General features: G+C 42.8%; 1 protein-coding gene and 1 long non-coding RNA gene across 2 annotated transcripts; both read left to right on the forward strand.

Moving 5' to 3' along the window:
- The first annotated feature begins 101 nt into the window (after positions 1 to 101).
- On the forward strand, positions 102 to 13,624 carry LOC140712750 (uncharacterized). Its single transcript, XR_012094473.1, has 2 exons — positions 102 to 322; positions 11,735 to 13,624. It is a non-coding gene; the product is annotated as an uncharacterized lncRNA (long non-coding RNA).
- LOC140712749 (steroid receptor RNA activator 1) lies at positions 1,426 to 2,344 on the forward strand. Its single transcript, XM_073020571.1, has one exon. The coding sequence runs from the start codon at positions 1,445 to 1,447 to the stop codon at positions 2,114 to 2,116; it is 672 nt and encodes a 223-aa protein (XP_072876672.1). The 5' UTR covers positions 1,426 to 1,444; the 3' UTR covers positions 2,117 to 2,344.
- Positions 13,625 to 14,648: the final 1,024 nt, after the last annotated feature.

Below are 14,648 nucleotides of genomic sequence, written 5' to 3' on the forward strand. Positions count from 1 at the left end.
ACCCTCGGGAGGCCGGGCCACCCGGGAAACCGCTGCCGCCGCACCGGGCCGCTAGGGGACGCGACGCTGGGCGGCGCTGGAGGGGTGACGGGGTACCCGGACCGGGGAGCGGGCGCGTGCGGCCGCCCTGGAGAGGCCGGACTTGGGGCGCGACAGCCGCTGTCTGGGAAAGCGAAGGAGCTTGATGGGGGCAGGGAGGGTGAGAGTTGGCGGCCGGGCGAGCGCACTGTAGGACCCCGGCACAGTGGAGAGAGCCCCGGAGCCGCTGGAGACGAAAAGGTGGAGCCCGAGCCGGGTGGTTAATTTGTTGGCCAAGGAAGAGGTAGGCGTTGAAGAAAAGGAAAAAAATACAAATTTTAAAAAAAAATGCATGATAAAGAAAGTAGAAGAGAGGAAGAAAGAGAGTGAGGGAAGGAAGATGATCTCGATTTAGTTATGTAGTTTGGGTGGTCTTTTCAAACTCTTCTTTTCTCAAGTATGCGGCGTTAATGAAACTCGACCCGTCCGCTGATGTCCAGGTGGACGCGAACCTCCAGGGAGGTAAACGTCACTTGGCCGAGGCAGTTTTTGTAGCCAACCTTCGGCGGCGAGGGCTCAGTGGAACTGAGCTTTAAGCCTCCGAGGCCGCGCCTCCTGCGCTTCCTTAACTCCAAGCCGAGGTTAACCTTCCACCCCCATCAGCCGAAGGTCTGCTCAAGACGGCCCTAGCTTGTTTACGTTTAAGGCTGCTGACTCTTAAAGCTCCAGCCGTTATAAACAAAACGCGGCTAGACACTTTTCCACGCCTTCTCTGTTGCTTCTGTAGCCCTCTTCTTAGAACATGATTTTAAAAACCTTTTGTCCTTCCCTTCTAGAAGACATGTTGGTGGCAAACTGTGTGGCGGTTTTGATACCAGCCACCTAATTTAAAAGTGCTACATAAGTAATCCCCACAGAGCAAAGTTTGCAGAAAGGCAGAGGAACTGGAGGTGTGCAGAAGCATGTTGTGTCAAATTGTGCAACTGACCAAAATGTAACTTACAGTCAGATGTCTTACATGTCTTAGAGTTCAAAGATGGTTTACATTGAGACTTATAATCACATAATAGAAAATGAAAGAATTAGCCCAGAATTCAAAAGGCCAAGCGGGGTGGCTCACGCCTGTAATCCCAGCACTTTGAGAGACTGAGGCGGGAGGATCACTTGGGGTCAGGAGTTCAAGACCAGCTTGGACAACATGGCGAAACCCCGTCTCTACTAAAAATACAAAAATTAGCCGGACATGTTGGCACAGGCCTATAATCCCAGCTACTCCGGAGGCTGAGGCAGGAGAATTGCTCGAAGCCAGGAGGCAGAGGTTGCTGTGAGCAGAGATGCACCACTGCACTCCAACCTGGAGGACAGAGCAATACTGCGTCTCAAAGAAACAAAAGTTTGTGTTTAAAAAGCCTGCTAGTTAGGGGAGATGGCTGAGCTGTACGTGAAGCCGGGCAACAAGGAGCGCGGCTGGAACGACCCGCCGCAGTTCTCATACGGGCTGCAGACCCAGGCCGGCGGACACAGGCGCTCGCTGCTCACCAAGAGAGTCGCCGCACCCCAGGATGGATCCCCCAGAGTCCCCGCATCAGAGACTTCTCCTGGGCCTCCCCCAATGGGGCCTCCACCTCCTTCAAGTAAGGCTCCCAGGTCCCCACCTGTGGGGAGTGGTCCTGCCTCTGGTATGGAGCCCACAAGTTTCCCAGTCGAGTCTGAGGCTCTGATGGAGGATGTGCTGAGACCTTTGGAACAGGCATTGGAAGACTGCCGTGGCCACACAAGGAAGCAGGTATGTGATGACATCAGCCGACGCCTGGCACTGCTGCAGGAACAGTGGGCTGGAGGAAAGTTGTCAATACCTGTAAAGAAGAGAATGGCTGTACTGGTGCAAGAGCTTTCAAGCCATCGGTGGGACGCAGCAGATGACATCCACCGCTCACTCATGGTTGACTATGTGACTGAGGTCAGTCAGTGGATGGTAGGAGTTAAAAGATTAATTGCAGAAAAGAGGAGTCTGTTTTCAGAGGAGGCAGCCAATGAAGAGAAATCTGCAGCCACAGCTGAGAACCACACCATACCAGGCTTCCAGCAGGCTCCATAATCCTCGGTTCCGCAGACTCACCGGACACCATCTCCTATGCCTTGGAGGCCTTCTCTCACTTGGCTCCCTTCTTACCACCACCAAGACTGTCCCACTAGGCCTGACCCACCTATAAGGGAAGAGGTCCCACCTGGGCCAGAGGGAGTTCATGTGTTACTCGTAACATGCATTTCAATAAAAACATCTCTGTGGTGGGCCTTGAAAAAAAAAAAAAAAAAAAAAAAAAGCCTGCTAGTTAGAAGAGAATAGACACTGAATCCAGGAAACACCAGTGTAAAGCCTGTGTGTGTTGAGATAAACTAGACCCAGTCATTGTAATAGCATGCACTTGACAGATCTCCTTTTTTGTGTCCTCTTTTGTAAAAAGTTACTTGACAACTTAGAAATGCCTGTTACACGATCCAGCCCTGCTCTGTCTACACACATATCACTGTTGGGGGCCATCAAGACATTGGGCACAGGAGTTATTAAAAAGCTTGAGACGGAACAACATAATGACCCTGGAAATGGAAGTTTCTGTTTATCCAGGAGAGCTATGCATTACATTCTATTGTTCCCCATATTGACAGCACTACTGTGCTATACATCCAATGAATGCTCAATTATTGATCAACATCATGAATGATCTTTGTTTTAAGTCACAAACTATCTGTGGCCAACACATACAAAATGAGTAGTGGTTGGCCAGCCGCAGTGGCTCACGCCTGTAATTCCAACACTTTGGGAGGCGGAGGTGGGTGGATCACCTGAGGTCAGTAGTTTGAGACCAGCCTGGCCAACATGGTGAAACCCTGTCTCTACTAAAAATATAAAACCATTAGCCAGGCGTGGTGGTGGGTGCCTGTAATCCCAGCTACTTGGGAGGCCGAGGCAAGAGAATTGCTTGATTCTGGGAGGTGGAAGTTGCAGTGAACCGAGATTGCTCCATTGCATTCCAGCCTGGGCAGCGAGCGAAACTTCATCTCAAAAAACAAAACAAAATGAGTAGTGGTTGTTTATGCTACTGAACAGGTGCAAACTTCAAACCATGTACCCAAATCCAATGTCTTCCTTCCTCTTTACCCTGTCCCCACCCCCCACCACTCAACACCCACAGAGGCATCCAACATCGTCTGGGGACTGGAGCTTGTCACTCTTGTGTGTTGGCATGGCAAAGACGGTTAGCCGGCCACACAGGGGTGGCCTAAGGGATGGCCAAGGGATTCATATAAAGTCTTGGGATCACTTTTTATTTCTTTTTCTACCTAGTTCTTCTTTTCTGTTATCTCAAATATGTCTCTTTTTTACCTTCCCCTATATCATTACTCTCTTCCACACAGTTGCCTGTTTCTACCCTTCCAGTCTCTCCCATGTGCTATTCCATAGCAAGCCAGAGCTTTATACTTATAAAGTTGATCTCTTCAAAACTGCTCAAACCTCTAATGACAGCTTATTGTCTACAGTAAGGCCTACCTGCTGATGTGAGTGTTAGATGTGAACATCAGTCACTCTAAATAGATTCTCCTGTGCTGAAAATATGAGACAGTTTGCCAAACCCTCTCTCACCATGTCCTATATTCCACACCATCCATGATCTGGTCTCCTTCTCCTTTTACAACCTGAGTTTCTGCCCTTCCATTCCTGGTATCCAGGAAAGCCAGACTTCCCACATGTAACCTGGCACTTTTAGTCTCCATGTCTTTGAGTGTGATGTTCCCTCTGCCAGAAGTCCCTCTTCTCCCTTCTCCCACCTCTGCATGCCCAAGCTCTACTTCCCCAGTGGAACATCCCATATACTGCCAAGGCACAGTTCTACGTCCTCCTGAATTCCCATAGCCAGGCCAACTTGCCGCCTAACATTCGTGGGTTTCCATGCCAAGAGTATCAGAGGCCCTTATTACATAATCTAAATATTAAAGGTTGCTAACTGGCTAATAAACTGTACAAGGTGGTGTAGTGTAGAGAGAGTTGGCCCACGTTTCCAGGTTCTGTCTCTACACTTGAGAAAATGAATTTATGCATGAGATTCTGGGATCTTGGACACTCAGAACACAGTTTAGAAGGAGGAGGAAGTTCAGGCTCCTGGTGAGCATGTCCCCTTAATCCAGAAGAAGATCCTGTAAAACTCAGAGCCCAGGTCAGGAACTCGGTTGCCTGGTCTAAGGGCACATCCCTTTAAAGGTACCTCTCAACACTTTCCACCTTGCCTTCTTGTTATATCTGTACATCTTGAGTCTTACCAAACTAGAAACATCCTGAAAATGAGAACAGTGTCTAATTCATGTTTTATCCCTCATGGGGCCTTGCAGTACCCATTTATGACTTCAATAAATATTTAATAGATAAATGAAATAACTAATGTAGAATTTTTGAATGCTTAAATATTTTTATTACTTTAGATGATGAGAATAGTCCACCAAATGATATTCAAAAAGTCTCCTGTGCTGAGACTATGAGTCACTTCAGCAAAAGCCCAAGTTATCATGCCCTAAAAAACCCATAGGGAGAGATAATAAATAGAGCACAGTGTAATATTTGAAATGTTTACTCCCAAAGGATTGCCTATATTAAAAATAAGGTTTCAGTAACCGGTTCTTCTAGCGGAGATGTTCTCAGGGTAATTTACATTCAGTGTTCATTTGGATATCCTCAGATCAATACTAGAAGTGAAAGGGTTTGCAATCTATTATCTGTCAACTGAGTGTTTTGTGAATTCCTTTTCTTACTCCCTGTATTGTAATAAATATAATCTTTTTTTTTTTTTTTTTTGAGAAAGAGTTTCGTTCTTTGTTGCCGAGGCTGGAGTGCAGTGGCACAATCTTGGCTCACTTCTACCTCCGCCTCCTGGGTTCAAGCAATTCTCCTGCCTCAGGCTCCCAAGTAGCTGGGATTACAGGCGCCTGCCACCATGCCTGGCTAATTTTTGTATTTTTGGTAGAGATGGGGTTTCACCATGTTGGCCAGGCTGGCCTGGAACTCCTGACCTCAGGTGATCTGCCCACCTCAGCCTCCCAAAGTGCTGGGATTACAGACGTGAGCCACCGTGCCTGGCCTAAATATAATTTTTAATAGTAACTGGTTTATTGAGCAGTCTGCTTCATGAGGTGCAAATAAAACATGGGGTTTTAAATCATTCCGTTTCAACAAAGGGAAATGTTCTATCAAATCTATATGTTCTGTCTTTTAATAATATTTCAAGGAGAGCCCTTAGATTTAGAGTCATTGTTATTTTCAGTTATTAAAAATACACACACATGGCCGGGTGCGATGGGTCACACCTGTAATCCCAGCACTTTGGGAGGCCGAGGTGGGCAGATCACCTGAGGTAGGGAGTTCAAGACCAGCCCGGCCAACATGGTGAAACCCCATCTCTACTAAAAATACAAAAATTAGCAGGGCGTAGTGGTACATGCCTGTAATCCCAGCTACTCTGGAGGCTGAGGCATGAGAATCGCTTTAACCCAAGAGGTGGAGGTCGCAGTGAGCTGAGATCACGCCACTGCACTCCAGCCTGAGTGACAGAGTGAGACTGTCTCAAAACATACACACACACACACACACACACACACACACACACACATTCCAGACTTCCTTAGATCAATAGGCCAGCATCAGGGAGGGATGTGGTCTGCTCTCTTACTCCTTCCCATACATCTTCACATTTGAGCTACTTGGGTGTTGGGAAGAGAACGCAGGATCAGGATGAAATGATCAAACGTATCATTCTGGTTTGCAATTTCAGTCCTCAGGACTCCACTGCTCATCTAGTAAACTCTGACTGGTTGCAGGGGCCTTCTTGTCAGGTGGTTGTCAAATGGCAGTTCTATGCTGGGCACGTGGGTGAAGATTTTAAAAGCTCTGAAAGACCTAGCAGTGCACAGTTCTTCGAAGTGGGAGAGCTTGCCCCAGCCTGACTTCTCAACCCCTTCAGCTCCACCCCGACACTATCATCCGCAGGCCAACCAACCTCTTGGGAGGGTTCTAGCAAGTCTGGCCTCCTTTTGACCGTAAGAGATTTAGGCAGGGTCTGCTTCATGGTGTTGCAACCCATGCAATAGCACAGGGCCTGGTGATTGGTTTGATGTTTTGTTGGTGTCATCCTGAAATTCTTGATTATTTTTTAATAAGAGGCCCCACAATTTTATTTTGTGCTGAGCCATGAAAATTTATGTAGGTAGTTCTGGATACAAGCATCCTTACCATGCCAGAGACTGGGCGTGTAAACTGTTCCACTGATCCCCCTCATTCCATCAATCTTTCTATCAATCTCCAATTCCTTTTTCCCTACTCAGACAGATCAACAAATCTGACATACCAAATCACTTCCAATTAGAACATCCAAGGGCAGGCTCTTGTAGGCACTACCACTCTTTACAAATTTCCTTCTGAAATATCCTCTAATTAGACAAGGGAAAATCTCTACTACTCCTCACTAGGCCAAAAATAGACAACTCTGCTAATTCACCATAATCAATTTGTATTCAGTGTGGAGAGTTTTGTGAATCTGCTCTCTAATAAATATACATTAGTCACGTATATCTCCCGTTGTGAAATGTTGGACTAAAAATGTGTCCTTAAGGCCTCTGGGTCAAAACTAAAAGGAAAAAGGTGGACGGGATAGGGGAGAATGTAACCATCTCAACCACTATCATCTTAGCACTCCTGTGAGGCAGATCCTGTGACCATTTCCCCTATACCCAGCCACCTTTCCCCCATAGTGTAACATCCCAGTGGGGTTAACCCCACCCCATACTCCAAGCATGGTTCTTAACTAGTCTAAACAAGTGCTTCTCAAGCTTTAGTACACCTAAGAACCATCTGGAGAACTTGTTAAAACACAAATGCCTGGGCCTTATCTCCTGAGATTCTGATTTAGCTGGTCTTGGGGGGGACTTACTAACATTCCTGAAGCGGGTGATTGTATGTGGGCAGGGGTTGGGGAGAGGAAGCTGAAACAAACCCTCACTAGTGGCTAAGAAAATGATTTGTTTTTAATTTTTATTTTGAAAGAACCTCAAACTTACAGAAATAACCCCCAATTTACAAAAAAGTTACAAGAATACCTAACTGTGACCTAAATTCAGTAATTTTTATAATTTGCCACGTTTGTTTTATCACTGCCTTTACACACGTACACATGCAATTTATTTTCAGAACCATTTGAGTGTAGGTTGCATACGTCATGCCCTGTTGCCTTTTAACACTTCATGTATACCTAAGAACAAATATATAGCGAAGAACAACCATCAAGTTCAGGAAATTTAACTCTGATATACCACTGTCCCAATGGTGTCTTTTACATCATTTTTTTTTCCAGTTCAGAATGCTATTTAGAATCACATAGAGCATTCAGTTTTCATGTCTTTTTTGTCTCTTTCAATCTGTAACAATTCTTTAGCCACACTTTGCTTCAGTGACATTGACATTTTTTAAGAATACAAGCCATTTGGCCAGGTACAGTGGCTCACGCCTGTAATCTCATCACTTTGGGAAGTCGAGGCGGGCAGATCACTGGAGGTCAGGAGTTCGAGATCATCCTGGCCAACATGGTGAATCCCCGTCTCTACTAAAAATACAAAAATTAGCTGGGTGTGGTGGCGGGTGCCTGTAGTCCCAGCTACTCAAGAGACTGAGGCAGGAGAATTGCTTGAACCTGGGAGGTGGAGGTTGCAGTGAGCCGAGATCGTGTCACTGCACTCCAGCCTGAGTGACAGTGCAAGACTGTCTCAAAAAGAAAGAAAGGAGAGAGAGAGAGAGAGAGAGAGAGAGAGAGAGAGAGAGAGAGAGAGAGAAAGAGAAGGAAGGAAGGAGGGAGGGAAGGAAGGAAGGAAGGAAGGAAGGAAGGAAGGAAGGAAGGAAGGAAGGAAGGAAGGAAGGAGAAAAGAGAAAAAAGAATACAAGCCACTTACTTATAGGCTGTTCCATAATTGGATTTGTCTTGTATTTCACAATTAGATTAGGTTAAGCATTTCTAGCCAGAATACTACAAAAGTGATTATGTGTTCTTCCCAGGGCACCCTCACCTTAGGCACACGATGTATATCTATACCTGCTCTTTGTTGATGGTGTTAGTTTTGATCACTCTCAGAGTGTTGTCTAGTGGACAAGAATTTGGGAATTATCCCAAACCAGATCTCTTTTGAAGATGTAGCCCAGAAGAAATAATCTTAGCCTGGGAAAACTCTGGAATTGCAGGCCAATCTCCAGGCACAAAAAGTCTGACATTCATCTCAAAAATATTGTCTGACGCATCTTTTGACCCTTACCCGGTCTGTTTCCAAAGCCAGAGTTTGATATCAATCTACTGTGTTTCCCTACCTGCAGGAGACAAATATAAGCCTTCCAAGTGGTGCCTTTGAAGTTCTTCTCACTAGATTAGCTCTGAGAGTCAAAAGATTTCCCTCCCCATGACTAACACACACACACACATGCGTGCACACATTCTTCTGTCCTGCACTGGGTATGTACGGCATGGGACCCAACAGAGCAGTAGCTCATTCCAAAACACTCACATCTCCAAAAGCGCAACTGTTTTATATCCTTGGTCTGGGAGAAAGATTTTTAAACATTGTATCCCTTGTGGTCAAATATTTCCTTTCAAAATTCGCATCTTGGTGTTATTGATGGTATTTCGATGCCTCCACTGAAACTCCCAACTTAACATCCCATTAAAATATTCTTCTGACCTATTCGAGGGTCACGGCTCTTAGAAGTATTTACACTACTTGCTGCTGAATCACTTATGGCTTGATCTGACCCTAATGTCCCAATTCTATAAGGGCTTGGAAATGAAAAAGAGGAGAGATGTTGTGATTAGAAGTATTTTATGAAGAACTGATACAGCTGATACCATTTGGTTCTAAGAACCATGATCAGTTAGAACTGAGAATCATCAAAATATTGAAGAAAAGAGAAAATGGCCCAGTCTCTGTAACAGAAAAGAATGGGGAGTTTTCAGATAAAAATGAGCCAGGTGCTGTGGCCCACACCTGTAATTCCAGTTCTTTGGGAGGCCAAAGTAGGTGGATTGCTTGAGCCCAGGAGACCAACCTGGGCGGCATGGCGAAACCCCATCTCCACAAAAAATACAAAAATTAGCCGGGCGAGGTGGCGGGCACCTGTAGTCCCAGCTACTCAGGAGGCTGAGGCAGGAGAATGGCGTGAACCCGGGAGGCGGAGCTTGCAGTGAGCTGAGATCCAGCCACTGCACTCCAGCCTGGGCGACAGAGCGAGACTCCGTCTCAAAATAAATAAATAAATTAATTAATTAATTAAATAAAACCAAGCATCGGAGGTGTTGCTGTCTGTGAAATAAGACATGCCAGTGACTGAACCCACACCAGAGCTGTCTCCAGAGCCTCTGGGCCACCAGCTCTGTCATTTACAGATCAATCCCTTCCATCAACAGTAGTAAATTCTTTTGTTTTTGTTGGTTTTTGGGGTTTTTTGTGTGCTTTTTTTAAGATGAGTCTCACTCTGTCGCCCAGGCTGGAGGGTAGTGGTGCCATCTCGGCTCATGGCAACCTACACCTCCCAGGTTAAAGTGATTCACCTGCCTCAGCCTCTGGAATAGCTGGTATTACGGGCACTCACCACCATACCCAGCTATTTTTTGTATTTTTAGTAGAGATGGGGTTTCACATGTTGGTCAGGCTGGTTTCGCACTCCTGGCCTCAAGTGAGCTACTCGCCTCTGCCTCCCAAAGTGCTAGGATTACAAGCATGAGCCACTGAGCCAGGCCAAAATGCTTGATAATTATTAAATTTTTCTCTTTCAAGGAATTTGAATTTTTTAAAAAATATGTGTAAGAGAAAGACATCAATGTTTTTAACAGACACATTTCAGACAGCAGGGAAAAGCAAATTTTGAGACAAAAGAAACAGAATGGCTAAATTTCCAGCCTGGTGCTATAAAACCACCCACAATTGTCACATGAGAACACTGCCTTCCACAAGCTGACAGCTTTTTATCTCTTCAAAGAAGGTAGCAGATAAAACCCACAGAGAAAACTGCCATCTAACACCAGAGAGTGCTGTCGTGCTTGTGGTTCCTGATTTTTGGGAAAACATAATGCTTTAGTTGGGCAAAACCAGGGAGGATAAATCCAGGGAAACTTCCTGGAGTCCTTTTTCTCACGCCTGTGGTTCCCCCAAGTTTACCTTTGTTTTCTCTCATTTATGAATCTAGTTTGAGATGCAGTAATGTGGGTCTACTTTAGTGCATTATTTCGGATGTATACATCCTGATTACCCAACTAATTAGCATCAATTTGTTTAAGGCAAGACCTCTGTGCTGTACTTTTTGTTTCAGAGTGAACACCTAGTCGTGGAGGAAGCTGTTTTGTACCTGTTTTTTGCACCTATAGGCACAGTACCACAGTCTACAGCCCTGATTATATGTAAGAACTCAATATATAAAAAAGAAAGCATCAGAAATCAATGGGAAAGCATAAGATTATGCAAGAAATGATGTTATTTACTTATATGGAGGATACCAGTTTAGCAGTTTTAAACTATCACATATCTTAAAAATAAATCCAGGGCCAGATGCAGTGATTCACGCCTGTAATCCCAGCACTTTGGAAGGCCAAGGTGGAAGGATCACTTGCGGTCAGAAGTTTGAGACCAGTCTGGACAACACAGCCAGACCCCATCTTTCAAAAAAATTTAATTAAAAAAATTTTAAAAACTACACCCATAGTCTCAGTTACTCAGAGGCTGAGACAGGAAGATCTTTTTAGCTCAGGAGTTTGAGGCTTCAGTGAGACACACGATGATGCCACTGCACTCCAGCCTGGGTGACACAGTGAGACCTTGTCTCAAAAATAAATTAATTATTTAATTTTATATTTAATGACTTAATATATTCACCTGAATTTAAAATTCACCAAAATAAAGGGAATTGGATATTTGCCATCTTAAGAACAAGGGATATCTATGCTTAGAAATACGTATGCATTAATATGAAAACATAGAGCAAATTATCAAGTCAGTTTAATTCTTACAACTTTAAATTTTTATGTAAAAATTCTAACACCAGTAAGAGAAGGGGAAAGGCGCGTGAAGGGAACAAAAAGGGATATAAATCTATTTACTACCGCTGAACTGCATACTTTAAATGCTAAACATGGTAAATTATATATGTACATTTTACTTCTATTTTTAAAATGTAATAAAAAATTCAGATGAAAGTAAAACAACAAAGTGGGAATAGTTTGCAACAAATACTATAGACTAAGGTTGGTTATAGGCAAAAAATGTATAATAGTGAGATATCATTTCTCATGCATTAGATTAGCAAAATAAAAGTTTTTAATTATAACCAATGCTATTAGTCAAACAACCAATCTCATATTTTATACACCCATTTTAATGGCAATGTGGACATATGGAATATAACCTAAAGAAATAATCCTGTGTATGAAAAGTGCTTTATTCACAATTATGTTTATCATAGTAATAATAATAAGAATGGAGAAGAAAATAAATATTGAACAGTAGCAAATTAGTGATTACACCGTAGCAGCTGACAGGGAATATAGAAAGCAATTCTTACTAAGAATATGTAATAATATGTAAAATGATTTATATGATGACTTATTTTAATTAATTAATTTATTTATTTATTTTTTTGAAACAGAGTTTTGCTCGTCACCCCAGCTGGAGTACCATGGCGCAGTCTTGGATCACTGCAACCTCTGCCTCCTGGGCTCAAGTAATTCTCCTGCCTCAGCCTCCCAAGTAGCTGGGATTACAGGCACCCATCACCATGCCCAGCTAATCTTTGTATTTTTAGTAGAGACAGACAGGGTTTCACCATGTTAGCCAGGCTGGTCTCGAGCTCCTGACCTCAGGTGATTCACCCACCTCGGCCTCCCAAAGTGCTGGGATTAAAGGTGTGAGCCATCACGCCCTGCCTATATGATGACTTTAAAAGAAATAATACCACACATCTACAGCCATCTGATCTTTGACAAACCTGACAAAAACAAGAAATGGGGAAAGGATTCCCTATTTAATAAATGGTGCTGGGAAAATTGGCTAGCCATAAGTAGAAAGCTGAAACTGGATCCTTTCCTTACTCCTTATACAAAAATTAATTCAAGATGGATTAGAGACTTAAATGTTAGACCTAAAACCATAAAAACCCTAGAAGAAAACCTAGGTAATACCATTCAGGACATAGGCATGGGCAAGGACTTCATGTCTAAAATACCAAAAGCAACAACAACAGAAGCCAAAATTGACAAATGGGATCTCATTAAACTAAAGAGCTTCTGCACAGCAAAAGAAACTACCATCAGAGTGAACAGGTAACCTACAGAATGGGAGAAAAATTTTGCAATCTACTCATCTGACAAAGGGCTAATATCCAGAACCTATAAAGAACTCAATCAAATTTACAAGAAAAAAACAAACAACCCCATCAAAAAGTGGGCAAAGGATATGAACAGACACTTCTCAAAAGAAGACATTCATACAGCCAACAGACACATGAAAAAATGCTCATCATCACTCGCCATCAGAGAAATGCAAATCAAAACCACAATGAGATACCATCTCACACCAGTTAGAATGGCAATCATTAAAAAATCAGGAAACTACAGGTGCTGGAGACGATGTGGAGAAATAGGAACACTTTTACACTGTTGGTGGGACTGTAAACTAGTTCAACCATTGTGGAAGACAGTGTGGCAATTCCTCAAGGATCTAGAACTAGAAATACCATTTGACCCAGCCATCCCATTACTGGGTATATACCCAAAGGGTTATAAGTCATGCTGCTATAAAGACACATGCAAACGTATGTTTATTGCAGCACTATTCACAATAGCAAAGACTTGGAATCAACCCAAATGTCCATCAGTGACAGACTGGATTAAGAAAATGTGGCACATATACACCATGGAATACTATGCAGCCACAAAAAAGGATGAGTTCGTGTCCTTTGTAGGGACATGGATGCAGCTGGAAACCATCATTCTCAGCAAACTATCGCAAGAACAGAAAACCAAATACCGCATGTTCTCACTCATAGGTGGGAATTGAACAATGAGATCACTTGGACACAGAAAGGGGATCATCACACACTGGGTCCTATGGTGGGGAAGGGGGAGGGATAGCATTAGGAGATATACCTAATGTAAATGCTGAGTTAATGGGTGCAGCACACCAACATGGCACATGTATACATATGTAACAAACCTGCACGTTGTGCACATGTACCCTAGAACTTAAAGTATAATAACAAAAAAAAAAAAAAAAAAAAAAAACGAAGACACAGACCCACCCATTAGCCTAGGCCTACACAAGGTCAGGATCATGTCTTCCACCTTCACATCTTGTCCCACTGGAAGGCCTTCAGGGACAGTAACACTCGTGGAGCTGTCATCTTCTGTGATACCAGTGCCTTCTTCTGGAATACCTCCTGAAAGACCTGGCTGAGGCTGCTTTACAGTTAACTTTTTTTGAATACATAGGAGTACATTTTAAACTAGCAATAAAAATATATAATACAGTAAACACATAACCAGTAACAGTCATTCGTTATCATTATTAGGTATTATGTGTGACACATAATTGAATGTGCTATGCTTTTACATGACTGGCAGCACAGTAAGTTTGTTTACAACAGCGTCACCACAAACACTTGAGTAATGAATGCATTGTGACTGCTATAACATCACTAGACTATGGAAAATGTCCAGCTCCATTATTATCTTATGGGACCGCTGTTGTATAAGCAGTCCATTGTTGACTAAAACATCATTATTGATGCTCGACTGTATACAGAGATAGAGAACAGTGGGATGCGGGAGAGGGGAGAAATAGGGAGATACAGGTCAAAGGATACAAAGTAGCAGATACGTAGAGTGAGCAAGTCTAGACATCTACAGATGTGCAACGTGAGAATTATAGCTGATAAAACTTTATTAGAGATTTTGTTAAATAAATTTAACAAAAAAGCTTATAAAAGTAACTACATGAAGTGATTGCTATGTTAATCTACTTCACTATAGTAACTATTTTATTATTTCTATAGTTCCCGTAACATAATGTTGTAAACCTCAAATATACAAAATAAAATTTATTTGTTAAAAAAAAAAGAACAAAATAAATAAATAAATAAATAGAAGCAAGATAGAATCACTAGGGAAAAAACAATAATCAACAAAAAAGACTATTATAATAAAACTATGGTAATTTTTTCTCCTTTCCTAATGTTTTAGGGAGGATCTATTTTTTAAAGAAAAATATAAACTGTTCCACAATAAATGACATTTGCTCTTAGGGAAAAAAATTCCCCCCGTAATTATAAGGAAGGCTTTTTCCAGCAAAATCTGATCATGGCACAGTAGAGTGAGGGCAGAGCAATAAAAGATGGAATCATCAGTTTCTGCTGTGCAGAAGACATGATGGGAAATTCCCTCTTGGTGTTTTAATTGATCTTTTCCTATTGGTGCATATTTTTAGGAAAATGATTATCATGTTCTTTGTAGTGAAATCATAAGGACAGCACATACAGCTTCGTGACGTTTTAGTAATTCATTTTT

The sequence above is a fragment of the Chlorocebus sabaeus genome, chromosome 11 (genome assembly GCF_047675955.1).
Source record: "Chlorocebus sabaeus isolate Y175 chromosome 11, mChlSab1.0.hap1, whole genome shotgun sequence".
Taxonomy (NCBI): domain Eukaryota; kingdom Metazoa; phylum Chordata; class Mammalia; order Primates; family Cercopithecidae; genus Chlorocebus; species Chlorocebus sabaeus.

Coding starts and splice junctions, on each gene's coding strand:
- LOC140712749 (XM_073020571.1), top strand. CDS start 1,445: ATGGCTGAGCTGTACGTGAAGCCGGGCAACAAGGAGCGCGGCTGGAAC.